Here is an 18,804-nt window from a genome sequence, read left to right on the forward strand (position 1 = left end):
TATAAGGGTCATTTTAAAATATTTAATTTTTTTGTTTCTATGTCCGTGTGTGTATGCATGCCACAGGTGTTCAGGTGTCTGCAGAGGCCAGAAAGGAGGGCACTGGATCTGATGGAGCCGGAATTCCAGACGGTTGTGGGTCATAATACCACGTGGGTGCTGAGAGCTGAGCTATAGCGTGCACGTGTGCGAGTGCATGTGTGCGTGTGTATGTGTGCGTGTGTAGGATATAAATTGGCAAATTCCTACATCATCTTTGATTTCTTAACTCTTCAATACCCTACCTGACCAAGCTAGAGTTGTATTCTGGTTGCCATAGCAACACTGAGGCTTGGGGCTTGAGAGGGGAATTACTTACTAGCTCTCCTCTGGCAAGTGGGCAAACTTTCCTCTGCTGCAGAAGGCGGAGTGAGGATAAAGTCTTGTACTTCTGTGGCCACTTCAGGTCTCTTTGCCTCGCTGCTATCAGCTTGCTTCAGTCTGCTGGTAGACTCCACGTGCTAGCTGTGGCACACACTTGCCCATACACACACACGCTCACATACACATGCACACACTATATACACAAAAGCGCACACAAGTACAAACACACACATACATAAGCACAAGTATACACACACACACATAAACACCCCATACACACACAAACACACACACACATGCACACACAAATAAGTGCACACACACACACACACACACACACACACACACACAATGATTCTTAAAATGAAAGTTTGAAACAATATCCCCCATAACTTAAGCACCACCTATGAGAGGAGTAAAGAGTTCCAGATGTGGCACAGAGTTGTCTTCCCTACTTTAGTAAGTTATACTCACTAGCTAACCAGTAGTGTCCTTCTAATTTGCGAGAGACTTTCCTGCAAATGTGACGCTGTTTAACCTCTCCGGGGGTACACTGAGGCTCAACATCCTCTGCAAACCTAGCACAGAAAGCAGGACCTAGTGTCACTCTCAAGCACAAACCTTGGTGCTGTGATCAGAAAGCAGACAAGGCATGTGCAGGCGTCTGAGTGGCAAGCAGCATACACCGTGTCGCAGCATATGCTGCAGTAAAAGCCCCTTTGTTTGCTGCCATCCTGCCTCATTGTGATTTCTCTCAAGAGCAAAGAGGATAGCTCGGTTGCAGGAGCGCTTGCCTGGTGTTAACAGGGTCACATAGACAGGATGGGGGCACATGCCAGTGAGTTTGAGGTCAGCCTGGAAGGTGTGAGACTTTATTTCACAACCAAAGAACCCTATACCTTGAAGGGACTCTAGCCAGCCAGAGCGTGGCAAACACGCCCTTCTCCCCATTCCTTCTGCCTTGCTAAAAACTGTTAGCTTACATTCCTTAAGCTATCCATCAAAGTCTACCCCTTATTTGGCTACTCCCCCTCCTGAGGCTCACTGCCAAGATCCAGCTCTCAAAGTATTGAAGTCCAGCAATGAAAAGCCCCCTCAGGCTCACCTAGTTGACATGCCCAATTAAAATGAGACATTTCATCCGTACGTGGGGATGGGGTGGGGGTGTGGCCCTCCGTCGCCTTTATAAACCACCATTTGCCTGTGTGCCACATCTGTCTCCTCTCTATCCAGAGGCAGGCCTTTGTTCCCCTGGGACACATACCCCTGCCCCATCTCCCTTGTCCTCTGTCTCCTGTCTCTGTCTCTTATTCCCTGTCCTGTGTCCCTCTGGGGCAAATAAATCTGGGAACTTGTGCTGAGGACTTGGCCTTGGGGGTCCTGAATCTCTCACACACCCCAACCCATGATGACTGATAACACTATACAGCCCTGACTGTCCTGGAACTCACTACGTAGACCAGGCAGGCCTCGAACTCACGGAGATCCTCCTGCCTCTGCATCCCCAGGGCTGGGATTAAAGGTGTGCATCACCGTGCCTAGCTTAATCGGATTTCTTATAGATAACATATTATAGATATTTCTTTTATATAAGTTACCCCATTTGAAATGCTCTTTTTATTGATGTATGCCCTGGTGTTGTGTGACAAAACAACACAAGCCTACTGACCCCAGATTGAAATCCCATAACAGACCAAAGCATAGATACCACAAAATCCAATTTGGTGAACCAACGAGTTTTATTTGGGTTACTTATAAGGGCGGAAATGACTTGGGTGCATCACAAGGCCCACCAGGGTAGGCGCTTAAGGAAGGAACCTGGAGGCAAGCACAGAAGCAGAGGCCTGGGAGAGGTGCTACTTAGCTGGCTTGCTTCTCCTGCTTGCTCCGGTTCCTTTAAAACAAACAACCAACCAACTCAGGATCACCAGCCCAAGACTGGAACCACCCACAGTGAGCTGGGCTCTCCCACATCAAACAGTAATATAGAAAATACCTCACCCCACAGACAGGCCTGAAGGCCAATTTGATGGAGCCAATTCTTTTTAACTGGAGTTCCATGTTCCTAGGTGACTATAATTAATGTCAAGTTGATAAAAAAAAAACTAATCAACATTCTACTTTGTGCTAATATCTTCCACATGTGTAAAAGCTTCTAATTCCTCAAAGTGGATTAAATTAGCTCAGTATATATCAAACTGAAAGTCCAGGTGTGTAGGATAGATTTCAGGCATAAAACGATCTTCGGTCTGGTATGTTAAAAATCTAGTTCCTGCCATCACTCAGCTCTGTAATTTTGTTAGTTTCATAATCCAGTGTTCATTTCAAATGAATATCATCCCTGTAGAAAAGGTGTTCTTGTGGGAGGCACTATTAGAGGTCTCTCCCCTCCAAACCCCGTCTCCTGCAGGATCCTGGTCCCAGCTTCAGGGTTAAAGACGCATTCACCCTTCCCTTGGTTCTAGAGAACACTGTTTAGGGTCTTGAAGCTCGCTTTTATCTGCAGGTATCTGCAGTTAAAATGCGTCTCTTCTAAGAAGAAAGTCCACATCGGTCCTTCAGGGGGACCAGCGAGCTGAAAGAGAGGGTAACTAACGGGTAGAAATGAATCTGGATTCTTTTTGAAAAGTCTTCCCGGGGATAGCACCCGCAGCCAGCAACAGAGCTCACCGTAGCATCACGTGTCTGCAGCAGCTGCGGGATTGGAGGAGCACATTTTAGTGCTGCGGTCTAGGCGCGGGTGGTCCCGCCCAGCTGCCAGAGGAGCCGGGTAGCGGGGAGAAGAGGCCAGCAGAAGACCGTGAAGGGGAGGGGGCGGGAGGGGGGTGGGACAGCCTTAGCCACCCACGGCCCGGAGCCTGGGAGGACAAGGAGCGAGGGCAGGCTACTCGCCTCGTCACAACTTGCCCAGACAAGACACGCTTTTTATCTTGCACCCTGGAAAAAGGAGCTGCCTGCCTCTCCCTGCTCCGTAGCATTTCGGGCCCCAGCGAGCCCCGCCTCTGCGCCAGCAGCAACCTCGGGATCTGGGTCCTCCGCGACGCCCCGTGCCTTGCAGCGCCCGGCTTTCGCCCAGGAGCGCGCAGCTGGGGTGAGCCGAGTTTTTAGGATGCTCCGGGCGTCCGCCGGGCTTCAGCGAACGCAGAGCATCCTCGCGTGTCTGTTGGCGAAGTCGGGCCTTCTTCTTCCCTGTTCTGTCTGCTGAGATCTGCAAGGCTGCAGACCCGCCGCTGCCTTCAACGTCTTTTGCTTTCTAGGACAGAGCTCCCCGAGCCTTTGTCTTTTCCTCAGGCCTGCAGTACAGTGCGGTGTGGCCAGAACACTAGGCTGCCCAGGGTTGGGAACCCACTGTGGGATGGGAGCCGGGGAACAGGAAAGTATGCCCCCTGTCTTCCTGTTCCGGCCATCTTGTGGTGGAGATCCGACCTAGGGGTTAAGGACAGCTAACCGCAGATGCTCTTAGCTCGGGTTGTGACCATCAACACTGTTACCTTGGTCCTGCGCGCGTCTCTACCGGGTATGCAGTTCAGCTAGCGGGCCTTTGGAACGGATCACGGGTTCATCCCTTTAAAGGGCAAAGAAAATAGGAGGGATATGGGCCTGGAGTCATTCATTAGGTTCCTAACTGAACAAATAATTCACTCAGCCGTTCTTCCCCCGCCCCCTTTTTGGTTGTTTTGGGGATTTGGTGGGTTTTTTGTTTGTTTGTTTGTTTGTTTAAGCTTAGCACACTCTAAATGTCTTTTCCTTTCTCGCGCTGCACTAGGTGCTGGGAATACAGTGGTGAGCAACACACCTCCCGTGTTCCCGCTGATCCTGCCAGCCCAGTGGATGGAGCCCAGAATCCTCAAACCTGTCAGGTCAGTATCCCAGTGCTGCGACAGATGGGGCAACAGAGGGTCAGGGTCAACAGATGTGTCCTAGGTTAGGCACCAGCCTAAGTCACCCTTTACAACCGTTTGTGTCCTTAGGGCTTCTATGCTAAGTTGCAGTAAAATGTGTTTTTCTTATTGCCTCAGAATTTTGTAAATGCATGAATGTATGTTTTATTTCCTGGACACTTTCCTGTGGATTTATTTATATTATATGGAAAGTGCTCAAAATGATTGATTATAACTTTCTTTCCAGATAATTACTGTGAATTGTATTTTCCTTTCTTCTGTTCACGTATTTGGTTGTTAGGAAAGAAAAAAAAATTCCTGATGGTTGGTCCAAGCAGGGCCTCCCGGGTGGATTGAGGAATGCCTGGCTTTTCCTCGGCTCCTTGATCTCGGAGGTAACCACGGGCAGCCTCCAGAAGACCCCTGCAATGAGAGGCCTGGGGTCTGCAAGTCGCTGCTAGAATTTTTAAAAGAATGCAGCACCGACACAAAATTGTAAGGTAAATGCTATAGCCCGGTAAACTCGGAAGAAAGCTGAAGGTTGAAGTTCCCGTCCGTTTTTTAAAAGTCAACATCTTGAGAAACGCTTTTGGAGTGACAGACCGTTGGATATACCGGGCGAGCTACCTGGACTGTAATTTAACAAAATTCAAAGTTAAGCTGCTAGTGCACAAAGGAAGAACAATCCTGTTTTAAAATATGTTGAAAGTAAGATATTTAGAAAGGCTAATTAACAAGCTTACCTTTACTGCAGGGTGATGTACAAAACACACCCCTAAGTTTAAAGTTACAATTCCATTAAAATCAGCAAATGTGTACATGTGGATAATTACACACAGAAAACCCTTCTCAGATTTTCCTCCTGCCCTTATGACATCAGTTAACTTTATACGTTTGTTGCCACACATTTCCCAAATGTGTGGAAAAGATAAAGACGAATATGTATTTCTAATCTCAAAACCTAACACTGTCATAGGGACGGATGGCTAGAAAACCGCAGCTAGGACCGGAAGATTCTGGAGACCCCAGGCATGTTTTAGGGGCTTAGTGGGCCCAGTCTTCTGAGACCAGGGTAGGTAGGGCCCAGGGGAGGTGGCCGCCTTGAGATGTCCGCTATAGGTGGATGAGGAGTGTGATCAGTCTCCGGCTGGTCCAAGAGGTCTTCACTTGTCCTTCCGGTCCCGCAGGTCCCTGGGCGCATGCTGAGCGCGCGTGGGCAGACACGCCCTGTGCTCCAGGTCGGGGCTGGGCGCTGCCATAGCAACGTCCTGGACGCCCAGATCTTAGGCCGCCGCCGCCGCCACAGCGGGGCGTCTGGGCCTTTCCAGGCTCATAAGGGGTGTGGCGGCGGCGGCCCCCCGGAGGCGGCGGGGGCCAGGTAGACGACACTGCTCCACCCCTCCAGCGCAAGCCTAGGCGGCCGGCCGACTGGCTTGCAAGCATGGTAAGATGCACGAGGCTGTGTCCGGCCCGGGATGCAGGGCAGGGACGGTCGGTCGGGGTTCGCTGGGACTTTGAGGCTCCCCAGCTCTCCCGCCTCCCGCCGCTCTATCTCTTCCTCCGCAGCCCTTCCAGAAGCACGTCTACTATCCTCTGGCCAACAGCCCCGAGGGGCCCGACGCCTCTGCCGCAGGCGCGGCCCCCATGGCCTTTGTCCCCCCCAGTGCGGCCTCGGGCCCCCTCCCCTTCTTCCAGTTCCGGCCGCGACTGGAGAGCGTGGACTGGAGGCGGCTGAGCGCCATCGACGTGGACAAGGTTGCGGGTGCCGTGGACGTCCTGACGCTGCAGGAGAATATCATGAACATCACCTTCTGCAAGCTGGAGGACGAGAAGTGCCCGCACTGCCAGTCCGGGGTAGACCCAGTGCTGCTGAAGCTGATCCGCCTGGCGCAGCTCACCATCGAGTATCTGATGCATTCGCAGGAGTTCCTCACCTCGCAGCTGAACCTGGTGGAGGAGAGGCTGCGCCTGAGCCTGATCGACTACGAGCAAAGCAAGCAGCTGCTCACCAAGCAGGCTGGGGAGATCAAACTGCTTAAGGAGGAGTGTAAACGCAGGAAGAAGATGCTGTCCACGCAGCAGTTGATGATAGAGGCCAAAGCCAGCTACTACCAGGTGGGACACCCTGCCAGCCCAGTTTCCTTTAGGAACCTGTCCTTTTTGTTCTTTCCAGGGAATTCACCCCCCCCCCCGAGAAAACAGACTAAGGCAAAACAAACAAAACAAAACAGTCATTTCTATCAACAGAAAATATTTCATTACCTTCTGCAGCCACCAACCAAGGAAGTAATAATTAAACATCCTAATATTGCCTGCAGGGCTTATGAAGTTATCCATGTTGGTTATTGAACGCGTTTCTTCCTTACAACATATGTTGTGTGGGGGTGGGGAATTGTTGTGTACAAATTGCTATTAAGGTTGGCCCCCAAGTGACCTGGAATATGATACAATATGTGAGGGTCCCCTCTTTAAAAAAAAACTTGAGGTGTTTTCTAAATAACAGAAAAGTTCCAAAATAGAAGCAAGAACTCGAATGGGCCCTTCAGCCGGGTCCTATTACCTGTCCTTGGCACACTTGTGTCCACTCTGTCTCCCAGTGAGTGAGATGCTCCTGAAGTTTTCAACGTGTGCGGTTCCCAAGGGTGAGAATACTAGTGTTAGCCTTTAAAAAGCTGAGTGCCTTTTTATTCTAATCATCATCTCTGTTTGTTATGAATTAGTCAGTGAGCCCAGGATAAATATTGCAAGTGTTGTTGTTTTTGTTTTTTCGAGACAGGGTTTCTCTGTGTAACAGCCTTCGCTGTCCTGGACTCTTTGTAGACCAGGCTGACCTTTAATTCACAGAGATCCACCTGCCTCTGCCTCCCAAGTGCTGGGATTAAAGGCATGTGCCACCACAGCCCGCCTCAAATATTGCAATTTTGAAATCAATGTACAGGTTGGATATCTTTGCTTTGAAATGCTTAGGGCTAGAAGTGTTTTGAAGTTGGGATTATTTGCATTCATCTCATGAGATATATTGGAGCTGGGACTCAAATCTAAATATCTATGTGTCTATGTGCATGTGCCTGCTTGAACGTGTGCATGTGCACACATGAGCATGTGCATGTATGTGCGTGCATGCGCATCTGCATGTGCCTGCATGCATGTATGAAGTACCTTAGTAGGCTGGGGGTGTGGTGGTCTGTGAGCTCCTGATAAGGTTGCTGAGACGATGCTAAGACTCTAGCTCCCTCTGTAGGGCAGTAAAGGTTCCTCCAGTGCACGAGCCCCAAGTCTAAACATAAGGCGAGCTGATGTTTCACGCACAGCTTACTCTGATGACCTGGAGTTGCTTGCATGCAGTATTTTGGTTTGTCTGTGTTTTGACTGACTGACCCCCGTCACATGGAGCTCGTGTGGAACTTTTACTTGTGGAGGAGATGTCTGCACATTGGAGCATTTGGATTTGGGTTTTCAAGTTAGAGGGGCTCAATTTGTGCTTAGTCGAAGGAAGGACAGATTGACTAAAAATAGTAAACGACAGGTCAACAGAATTGATTTCACTTTACCTGTCACACGTTGGGGATAAATGCCCTTTAAACGGCTTCTGGCTTCCGGCAGTCTTGGGACTAAGCGAGTTGGAGCAGTTTTAGCATTACAGAAGTGGGTCTAGGGCAGAGGAGCATGAAGCAAACCCCACAGGAAGGCTGAAAGAAGTGGGGTTCAGCTTGGGGGGACAGTTGGAAATGCCCAGGGTCTGGTCTTGGGTGGACACCAGGAGGCGCTCTCTTCAAATGATACTTGACGTGGTGTGGCGGGGGTGGTGCCTTGTTTTACAAACACTGTTTAAAAATTACATACCTATACCTAATACTAAGATTACTCTTCTGTACAATGCGTGGAATCAGTTCTTCATAAACATTGGTAGTAAGTGTATTGTTCTCTAGTCTGGGTAGAAATCTAGTGAAATGTTAATACACATAGCAAAAGGTTGTATCTTTCAGTCACCATAGCAATAGTTGTTAGTAAAGATTTTCACATATGAGTGATGAGTGGGGCTGCGGCTGAAAGCTCTAACAAATGTGAAATATGAATCCTATATAGATGTGGAAAGGTAAGGATTTTATCAAGCCAGGGATGCCTGTCAGCTCTCCGTACTCGACAGACTCCCCGAGTGCGAGTGTTGACTGTGTGTGTGTGTGTGGGGGGGGGGGGTTCCTGTGGAAGAGTCAGGCGCAAGTGACTGCTTCATCTTTTCCTGCTGCCCGCCGCTAAGTGACGTACCACTGTTGGTTTCAGGGCGACAGTTTCCCAGTTAGACTGCATAGATTTGAATGTAACCTCAAGTCATTCCACTTCCCACCGCCCTTTTCTCCCTGGAAACGGGACATTAGTAGCAGGGCCTCACGCCTCCTTAGGTGAGGAAGGCCAAGGCTGAGTGGAAGGTGCCACAGGTTGACCCAGGCGCTCAAAGACTGCAACTGTGGGGAGAGAGCACATAGCAAAAGTGTTGAAACTCCAGGTTATATTTGGTCAGTAAAATAACTTAGGGGAAGATACTTGATTTTGTTTAGTCATTTGACTTTAGGATACAGTCACAATTTTAATTAATTAACTGAAATTAATCAATCTATTGCCAGAACAGCGGGCCAACCCAGGGCTTTGTCCTGTGTGTAGGTTGCCCTCTACTGGAGCATGGGCAAACTACACCACAGAAGAAAACTTGACAATAAGCTACTGAGCTAATGTAGGATCCCAGAAGTCTGTTCCTTCTCCAAGCTGGAGTGTGGAGCAGCTTGCTCTTGTGCAGGTCTTATGCTGGTGGCCACAGCTACTGTGAGTCCACGGATGTAATGGCCTCATCATGTCTGGAAGACACTGTTTCTAAGGATGCTCCCTGGTATCCAGCTCTTAGAGTCTTTCTGCTTTCTCTTGCCATGATGGTTCCTGAGTTGTTGGTTACCCCATGACACTTATGCGGCTATTGGCACTAGACTTTCCAGGATGATTGTTATTATGGCTTGCCTGGTAAGACTGTTGGTGGCTTTTCTACCTCAGCAGCCTCCATGGCACCTCATGGCACCATGAAAGCTGGCCAGCAGGGAAGAAACATCCAGATTGGTACCAGCTTGATTTACTCATGTCCTGTAATCAAAGTATGGATCTTAGAATCGTGTTGTAGTAGGAAGCAGGAGCGCTGATAACATACCATATTGTTTTGGGAGTTTCTGGGACCCTCAGCAACTCCATAGGGTAGTCCCACACCTGCCACTGGTTTTTATTTGATAACTACAGGGAGAGCACTGTCCCTCTGGGTAGAGTAACTGTTGCTCCCATGGACCAGCTCCAGTAACAGTGAAGAGGAGAGAAGAGAAAGTCTTGGTGGATCTGTGGCAGGGAGGATTGAGCAGGTAGGGAAGAGCTAGTTAAGGGGAACCAACCATTGGGGAATGACTGACTATAGCAACCAGCTGTTGAGGAACGGAGGAAAGAAGAAATACTAGACCCAGGCATACATGGTACAAACTGAAGATCTTAAAGCCCAGGAAAGCTTAATTTTTCTGTCTCTCTCACATACTTACTGTCTGTATGTCTCACTTGCTCTTTGTCTTTTCTGTTTCTGTTACTTGCTGTTCTCCTTGGGCCAACCCCAGTATTTTATTTAAAGTGAAGTTTAATTTTTTTCATTACAGATTACATAATGATTTTTCTCATCTTTTACAATCAACAGAACATTTAAAAATCAACAAAGTAAGAGAGCAGTCTAACAAGGAAATACAAACAGTTCTGTATAACCTACAATAAAGCACACAGCAAAAATCAATCAATTTCCAAGCAATGGTCAGCATAATCTGATAATTATTTCTTAAACAATACTTGGGAAAGTTTCATCATAAATTTCCCCAGGCTAAAGCATGGTTGTCATAGAAACATGGCTTGAGCTAAATGTCCTTTAATAAAGAAAAAACTTGACTTACTCCCCGTCCCAAACAAACAGGTGTGCTATCCAACCCTAAGCTAACTGCCAAGGAGTCCTCTATTGTAAAATATCTGTAAAGCATGACATTCCAGGCCCACCTTTTATTGCTTTCAATGCAGATTCAAAAGAAATGTTTCTACAGCTAACAGTATCTGGCCAGGTACTGTTATGTCTAAGTCTTCACTTCCTTTCATGCAGTTTCTGCTTGGGTGCTCACAGTCAGAGTGAAAAACTATCATTGTCTTAAGCCATTGGCCAGATGCCCTCTTTCAACAATCTCTGTGGGGAAAAGTTTTCCCTGTGTGAATTTCTTAGGGCTCGTAGACAATGTGAGAAATAGAGAGAAAGACAGTTTTAGGAGAAAAGCAGATTTCAGAATAATTTGGCAAAATTACACCTGGACCATACATAATATTTAGGGGCAGTGGTGATCAGCCGGAGGCCTCTGGAACTCTGTCAAGCAAAGCCTCTACGACTTGTCCTCGTGGCTGTGACAGTCTATCAGTAGCTAGATGACATCAGTTGTGGAAGGATGATACGGTTGTGCTACACACGTGTGAACTTGTAGATAAAGTGATCAGTATAGTTTTAAATTGCTATTATAGTATTATTTTTTAAAATAATTTTAGTAATCCAGACCTAGAAAAACAAGATACATGTTTCCTCTCACATGTGAATCTTAGCTTTGAATCTTTAGATTTATGTGTTTATCACAGAGCACCTGTGGAAGCCAAGAAACTAGAGAGAGGGGCCATTAGGAGAGAAGAAAGTGCTTGCGGGAGGGGGAGAGCACAGTAGAGCACAGCTACGTGGGGCGGGGCATGGGGCGGGGCATGAGAGGGCAGAGCAGAGATGAGGGAAGAAACAGAACACTAAGGACGTTTGGGAAAGTCAAATGGAGACCTACTATTTTATCAGCTTTTTAATATGTGTATATATTTTTAAAATTTATTTATTTGATTTTATGCATGTGGGTCTTTTGCCTGCATGTATGTCTATGCATCACATGCATACAGTACCTGTAGGAGCCAAAAGAGAGAAGTCGGATCCCCTGGGGTTGGAGTTACAGACAGTTGTAAGCTGCCCTGTGGTGGCTGGGCATCAAACGTGGGTCCTCTTTAAGAGTAGACAGTGCTCTTAACCACTGAGCCACCTTTCCATCACAAACACCTGTACACACAGACATGCACACATATTTAAATATTTTTAATTGGAGATGTCTTTTAATAGCCAAGCACACATACACATACATGTTTAAATATTTTTAATTGGAGATGTCTTTTAATGACCAAGCATGTGAGTGCACATACACACGCGCACACACACACACACACACACACACACACACACACACAAATATTATTTATTTTTAATTAGATAAGATGTGTTTTAGTGGCCAAGCATACACATATATTTAATTTTTTTTAATTGGAGAAAATGTTTTAATGTCCATGCACACACACACATACATGTGCACACATTTAATATTTAATTACTCGTTTTAATTGGAGAAGGTGTGTTTTAATGGCCAGGCACTCCTCACAGCCTTCCTTTACCTGCCAGGAGACTGTGATGCCTCAGGGATTCTGATTCCAGAGATGTGGAAAGTGTTAGGGGGAAGCCACACCTTCCTGACGCTGCTGGTTGGGGAGGTCAATGGAATCAGATTCTCAGGGAACTGTGAATTAAATGAGTCTCCATCCTCGGGCTTCTAAAGGAAACTTGGCTCCAGGTGGGCTGAGACCTATAATCTCCCTCTCCCTCCCTGCCCCCCCTCAGTCTCTCCCTCTCTCCTCTTATCCCTTCTCTCTTTTCCTCATACTCCCTCCTTATCTTTAGTCTAAGATGACTTGTTGAGGGCCTATGTGCATTTTCAGAGCATAAGAAATTCCTGGGCTTAGACCAATGCTGTCAGGACTCAGGGAGACAAAAGACAGGCTGTGAATCATTTATTTACTGGTGGACATGCTCCACCCTGTGGCCTCCGTCTTCTGGCTCGGCTGGTAGACGTACTATAAACCAAAAAGTGTGTGACTGCCTCAAGGTCGTGTAGCAGAGTCAGTCACAGGCTTCTGCCTCCACAGAGAACACTGATAAGGATCTCTCCAGAGAGAGAGGGTTCGAGCCCATCCCACCACCGTCCCAGCTGCTAGACCTCACCAGATCGTTCAGCTCCGGTGTCCATTGGTGTCTGCTCCGTGGCACAGGAATGGTCACTGTGCTGCAGCGTAGCCATCCTTAGTGGGTTTGTGTGGTTAAGCTTAACACACCCCAGACCTGAGAGTGACGTGCAGAAAGCCTTGTGGCATGTGAAACAAACACCAGAGCTGATTTACTACAAGACAGGAAAAGTCACACGACTGCCAGCATTTTAATTTTTCTTCACCTCTCTAGACAAATTCCAGAGGCCCTGGCCTCTTTGCAGAGAGATTGGGTAAACCATGTGACCGAGCTCACCTTCACAAACCCCGATCTCAGTCTCTCTGTGCCTGTTTCCTTTTGCTTCAAGGAACCACAGGATTGATGTAGTAAAAATGAAACATTCAAGGATGTCCATGTCTTGAAGGCTTTTCCCATTGAGAATATGACTGTGACATGTGTTGTATCCAGGCAAAGTGTGTAAAGGGCTTACAGTGACAATGTATATTGTCTTTTTTCTCAGTATTTTATTATATAAGATTTATAATATGCAAGAAAATTCAAACAACTGTATACTGAGTATCCGTATAAGAATGAATAACAGACTAACTAATGAGAAGTGTAGAAAGAGTATACAGAGCAGTGTAGCTAACACAAATTCCCACCTCCAAGACGAGGAGTGTGCTAGTGTTTTGCTGAATTTCCAACCTCTATTTTGGGGAAAGTTGAGATTTTTAAAAAGTGACATTTTTCATTATCTATTTTTATATAAGTAATATTTTTAACTCTGAGAATTTCACAGATGTTTTAAAATTGCATTTACCTCCCCCAAGTCCTCTCAGACCTACTCCTGCCCAACTTCATGTTCTGTGTAAAATAACAGAAGCCATGGAGCCCCATGTGTGACGTCTGCCCCATGTGTGACGTCTGCCCCATGTGTGACCTCTGCCCCATGTGTGACGTCTGCCCATGTGTATCATCTGCCTCATGTGTGACGTCTGTACTATGTGTGATGTCTGCCCCAAGTGTGACATTTGCACCATGTGTGACGTCTGCCCCATGTGTATCATCTGCCCCATGTGTGATGTCTGCCCCATGTGTGACATCTGTCCCATGTGTGACATCTGCCCCATGTGTGACATCTGCACCATGTGTGACGTCTGCACCATGTGTGACATCTACACCATGTGTGACGTCTGGAGCATGGCCAGCTCCCAGAGATCACACCCCTCAGTTTTTAAACTATTTTCCCTCCATCCATGTCCATAGGAAACATTTGTGCCCCTATATTCTCCTTTATGTTTGTTATATTCCACACACCTTTAAACGGTTTTTATGAATCAGGTGATGGTGGTGGTGCACGCCTTTAATCCCAGCACTCAGGAGGCAGAGGCAGGCAGAGCTCTGTGAGTTTGAGACCAGCCTGGTCTACAAAGAGTTCCAGGACAGCCAAGGACACACAGAGAAACTGTCTAAAACAACAACAACAACAATCAAACAAAAACAAAAGGTTTTTATGAGTATTTTTTATTCATAGGAGAATTTTTTAGCTTTAAAACATTTCACATACACATGTGCGCACGCGCGCGCACACACACAGTAGCTAGCTAGTAGGTGTGCCATAACAAATACCATCAATTAGATGACCTAAGTAATGGAAATTTGCTTTCACAAATATCTGGCTGCTTGAAGCCCTGTGCCAAGGTACCAGCAGGGCTGGTTCCCAGTGAGGTTCCTCCTCCTGCCTTGAACAAGTTGGTAGTAAAAGATGAAAACTTCCTGTAGTAGAAACATCACTAGAGCTTCCAGAAATTACCAGAAGGGTTGCTTTAGCCATCAGAGATATTTTATTGATTTGTTTCAGTCTGGGAAGGCCATCCTTACCTTACATTTGCCCTTTGGGTCAGTATCTCTAGCCAACATCCCGTGTCTCTTAGGAAGAAAGCCACCGAAAGGCCGTGCTTCCGACCCCTGGCTCTAACGGCAAATAGATGAGGAAATTCACTGCAGACATTTGAACGTGTTGCTTTCTTTTCAGTGCCATTTTTGTGACAAGGCCTTTATGAACCAAGCTTTCCTACAAAGCCACATTCAACGCCGCCACACCACAGAGTCTCACCTTGGTAAGGCATGAACTCTGCATCAGAGTTATTTTCTTTCTTCTCCCTTTTTCCTTTCCCAGTGAAACATGGTCCAGTGCACCCCTCAGCATCCCTGTGAGGCTGTTAAGCCCTTAGCTGCATGTCCATGGTACCCTAGCTGCTGAGGATGCAGCTGGGAGCCGACTGAAGAAGTCCAGCTTCAAGTCTTGCCTTCTAATCACTTAAGCCAACACAGTGCTCTGCAAGTGCCAAACGCGAAGAAAGTCACAAAGGCTACAAAGGACAAAAACAAAGGGAGAGTCTTCTCGGGTGGCCTTTGAAGGCCTCTCTGAGGAAGCCATTTCTAACCAGAGCGAAGTCATGAGAAGTTGTAGTCCGATGAGAGTGAAGGCCTAGAGCATCCCAGGTACACGGGCTACCACAGTGAGGCCCAGGAGGCGAGGCTGCACTGTGTGTTTGAGGAGCAGAAAGGAGGTGTGGCGTGAGCAAGGCAGTGGTGTGTGGGAAGGCTGGAGATGCCAAGAGACCATGAAGGCCCTGGCTTGTGGGCATTGCCTGAGTACTGTGGGAAGCCAGGGGGTGACTATTTTGTAGAGGAGAATGAGGGTGTAATTTGTACCCTAAAGAAACCACTCCAGCTGTAGATCGATGGCCTGTGAGGGCCACGGTGGACCCTGGGAGAGTGAAGGGATGCATAGAAATCAAGTAAGAAAAGAGACGAGCCTCGACCAGGATGGTTCTAGGGCAGAGGGGCTGCATAGCGCATGTGCTGGACACAGAGCCTACACAGCTATGGCCTGGGGTGAAAGCGGCAGGCAAAACGAGGACCCGCTCCTCTTTAGAGGAGTGTTTTCTGTGATAGAAGCTTAGGGCTGGGAAGAAGCTGGAAAGAGGGAGGACGCAGGAGAGCTCGTGTTGGCCACACATACGTTTCCATCACACATACAAGAGACAGGCAAGTTACATGGCTGCTGTTTGTTTGCAAGTGGGGGCTCAGGGTAGATAGAGGGAGCTGGGAACTGGAGGACAGAGGTCAGAAGACCCATGGCCAATACTAGGCCCTTCCAACATGACTCCTCAGGAAGGGCAGGTGGAGGCTGGCAATGAGGGTGACCTAGAGAGCGTGCTGTCTTGAGTAGCGAGGGGAAAGTGTTTCCAAAAGATGATGAAGCGATCAAGCGTATCACGTGTGCCACAGGCAAAGACTGAGGTGCAGGTGGCAACTTACCATCCCTGCACAGTAGTTGACGTTGACATAGCAACTTCAAGAAACGGATAAGACAACAGGTCAGTTTGAGTGAGCAGAGTCGGGAGTCGACGAGGAAATCCTCTTAACAAACATGGCTATCTACGTTAGCAGTGCATGCTGGGAAGGAAACCAGGAGACCTGACACAGCACCTCCAGTGAAGTGTGGAGACAAGAGAAATTTGTCCTCTGTTGAGTAAAAACGTTTGGGTGCTGGTGGGAAGGAACCAGAAGGAACCAGAGAGTGGAGGTAGAAAATAAAGAGAGGACTCTGTGGTTTACCAAGGAGTCAGTCTTCCCGCTGTCTGAGTGCTCTCAAAGAACATAAAGTCTCCTCCTCCTCCTCCTCCTCCTCCTCCTCCTCCTCCCCCTCCCCTCCTCTTCCTCCTCCTCTTCCTCTTCCTCCTCCCCCTCAAGCGGGCCAGGCTTTGTGCCACCGTAACCCACAGGAGTGCTTTCACTGTACTGGCTTCCTTCATTTGGGGCCAGTCGGTGTCTATTCCTTCCGATTACACTTTGTAGTAGAAGCAAAACAGCAGAAATTTTCCTTCTAAACCACGGAGCTCTGATACACGTCAGCAGGATCCTGGAGACATGCAAATGTTGGGCTATTTGTTATTGACCTACCATTCTCTAGTGCGAAACTGACCTCTATCTCTCTGTTTCAGTATCTTCTGTCTCATACTCGTGTCAGAGAGCGTTTCGGACTCTGAACCGAGTATTGTCTCTTCAGGTCATCTTTGAGATTCTGACTTTCTGCTTTGGTTCCCATACCTTTCATGTCTACACTCACAGCACACGTATACCCATTCAGTCATGTGTCCATCCTCATGTAAGTACATGTGCATAAGCGCCCCTCCCTCCGCCTGTTGCTTCCTTTGACAGCTGTTCGGTTCTTTGCTTTTGCCCTGGTTGACAGATGGCTGCCCAAGCTGCGCCCCGAGTCCCCTGCCCTCTCTATGATCACCGACAGGGACTTCGGGAAGTGGGGTGGGGAGGCAGACAGCGGTGACTATCTGGTTTCAGCATCTGAGAACTGTGGTACTCGTAGGGGATGCCCTTGCTTCTCTGCCTTGGGATGGGCTTTTCTGAGACAGTCCGGAATAGCAGGGGGTCAAAACCATCAGGACTGCTCCCCGAGCAAGGCTCTCACGGTCTCTGTTGAGTAATCAACCTTAGTACAGTGAGAGGCTGAAAAAGGAAGCCTAAAATTAACAAAATGTCCAGCCACATGCAGGGCTCCAGATAAACACTAAAAAACAAGACTGGGCTCAAGGCATAAAATAAGTAATAAGGTCCTGACCGAGAACATTTTCCTCCGTCGTAGGACTGCGCCCTGTAAGTTTTCAGGTTAATTTGTAAGAAATAGTACTCTAAGCAGATTTTCTCTTGCAGCAGAGTACAATACAAAGGCCCAGACCGACAGGCTGCAGAAGGAGGTGGACATGCTGAAGGAGCAGCTGCAGCACACTCGGTCTCAGCTGGAGTCTGCCCAACACTCTCATGCAGTGCGCGTCTCCAAGGTGGGGCCCAGCACTCGGTCCTGGAGGCGATGCAATTACAAGTACTTTAAAGGATGCAGGGTAGCATGGATGCTGCCTTTAGTGTGTGTGTGTGTGTGTGTGTGTGTGTGTGTGTGTGTGTGTGTGTGTGAGAGAGAGAGAGAGAGAGAGAGAGAGAGAGAGAGGTGTGCATTGACCATGGTGTGTGTGTGTGTGTGTGAGTGTGTGTGAGTGTGTGTGTGAGTGTGTGTGAGTGTGTGTGTGAGTGTGTGTGAGTGTGTGTGTGTATGTGTGTGAGAGAGAGAGGTGTGCATTGACCATGGTGTGTGTGTGTGAGTATGTGTGTGAGTGTGTGTGTGTGAGTATGTGTGTGTGAGTGTGTGTGAGTGTGTGTGAGAGTGTGTGTGTGAGTGTGTGTGTGTGTTTGTGTGTGTGAGAGAGAGAGAGGTGTGCATTGACCATGGTGTGTGTGTGTGTGTGTGAGTGTGTGTGTGTGAGAGAGAGAGTATGTGTGTGAGTGTGTGTGTGAGTGTGTGTGTGTGAGAGAGAGAGAGATGTGCATTGACCATGGTGTGTGTGTGTGTGAGTGTGTGTGTGTGAGTGTGTGTGTGTGAGTGTGTGTGTGTGAGAGAGAGAGTATGTGTGTGAGTGTGTGTGTGAGTGTGTGTGTGAGAGAGAGATGTGCATTGACCATGGTGTGTGTGTGTGTGAGTGTGTGTGTGTAAGTGTGTGTGTGTGAGTGTGTGTGTGTGAGTGTGTGTGTGAGTGTGTGTGTGTGAGTGTGTGTGAGAGTGTGTGTGTGTTTGTGTGTGTGAGAGAGAGAGGTGTGCATTGACCATGGTGTGTGTGTGTGTGTGTGTGTGAGAGAGAGAGAGAGAGTGTGTGTGTGAGTGTGTGTGTGTGTGAGAGAGAGAGATGTGCATTGACCATGGTGTGTGTGTGTATGTATGTATGTATGTGAGAGAGAGGTATACATTGACCATAATGTATGTATGTATCTGTGTGTGTGTGTGTGTGTGTGAGAGAGAGAGAGAGAGAGAGAGAGAGAGAGAGACAGAGACAGAGACAGAGAGACAGAGATGTGTATTGACCATAATGTATGTATGTGTGTGTGTATATATATGTGTGTATGTGTATGTATGTATGTATCTCATTCTGTCTCTGTCTTTCTCTGTCTATGTCTCTCTCTGTCTCTCTCTCTCTCTCTGTTTCTCTCTGTCTCTCTCTGTCTCTGTCTCTGTCTCTGTCTCTGTCTCTCTCTCTCTCTCTCTCTCTCTCTCTCTCTCTCTCTCTGTGTGTGTGTGTGTGTGTGTGTGTGTGTGTGTGTGTGCATGTATGGGCCCGAGGTCTCATTCCTTTGAGACAGGATCTCTTGCTGATCCTGGACAAAGCTGGATGCCCTCAGGCTTCAGCAGCCCTCCTGTTTCTCATTCCCACAGCGCTGGGTCTCAGGCTTGTGCAGGGCCATGCTGGCTCATACGCGGGCAATAGGGATTTGAACTCAGGGTCGTGCTTATGCGACAAGCACTGTTCACTACTGAGCCATATCTTCAGTCTCCAAATGTGGGTTCTGTTTGCTTTTAACTTACATTTATGTATTGGGTATGTG

The 18,804-nt window shown here is 47.8% G+C and overlaps 1 protein-coding gene across 8 annotated transcripts in view; it reads left to right on the forward strand.

Moving 5' to 3' along the window:
• The first annotated feature begins 3,171 nt into the window (after window positions 1-3,171).
• Window positions 3,172-18,804, forward strand: part of DZIP1 (DAZ interacting zinc finger protein 1) — a 79,875-nt gene continuing 64,242 nt past the window's right edge. For 2 of the 8 annotated variants that reach the window (XM_084767132.1, XM_084767137.1), the window contains exons 1-7: window positions 3,173-3,454; window positions 4,130-4,223; window positions 4,546-4,744; window positions 5,432-5,688; window positions 5,811-6,359; window positions 14,384-14,468; window positions 17,089-17,216. In XM_084767132.1, coding sequence (XP_084623258.1) covers window positions 5,686-5,688; window positions 5,811-6,359; window positions 14,384-14,468; window positions 17,089-17,216 — 765 coding nt within the window. In that variant the 5' untranslated portion in view covers window positions 3,173-3,454; window positions 4,130-4,223; window positions 4,546-4,744; window positions 5,432-5,685. Of the gene's footprint in view, window positions 3,455-4,129; window positions 4,224-4,545; window positions 4,745-5,431; window positions 5,689-5,810; window positions 6,360-14,383; window positions 14,469-17,088; window positions 17,217-18,804 lie in introns of all 8 variants that reach the window. The other 6 variants (XM_084767135.1, XM_084767138.1, XM_084767134.1 and 3 more) reach the window with 5 other exon arrangements.

This window comes from Acomys minous (genome assembly GCF_964271855.1).
Source record: "Acomys minous genome assembly, chromosome: 18".
Taxonomy (NCBI): domain Eukaryota; kingdom Metazoa; phylum Chordata; class Mammalia; order Rodentia; family Muridae; genus Acomys; species Acomys minous.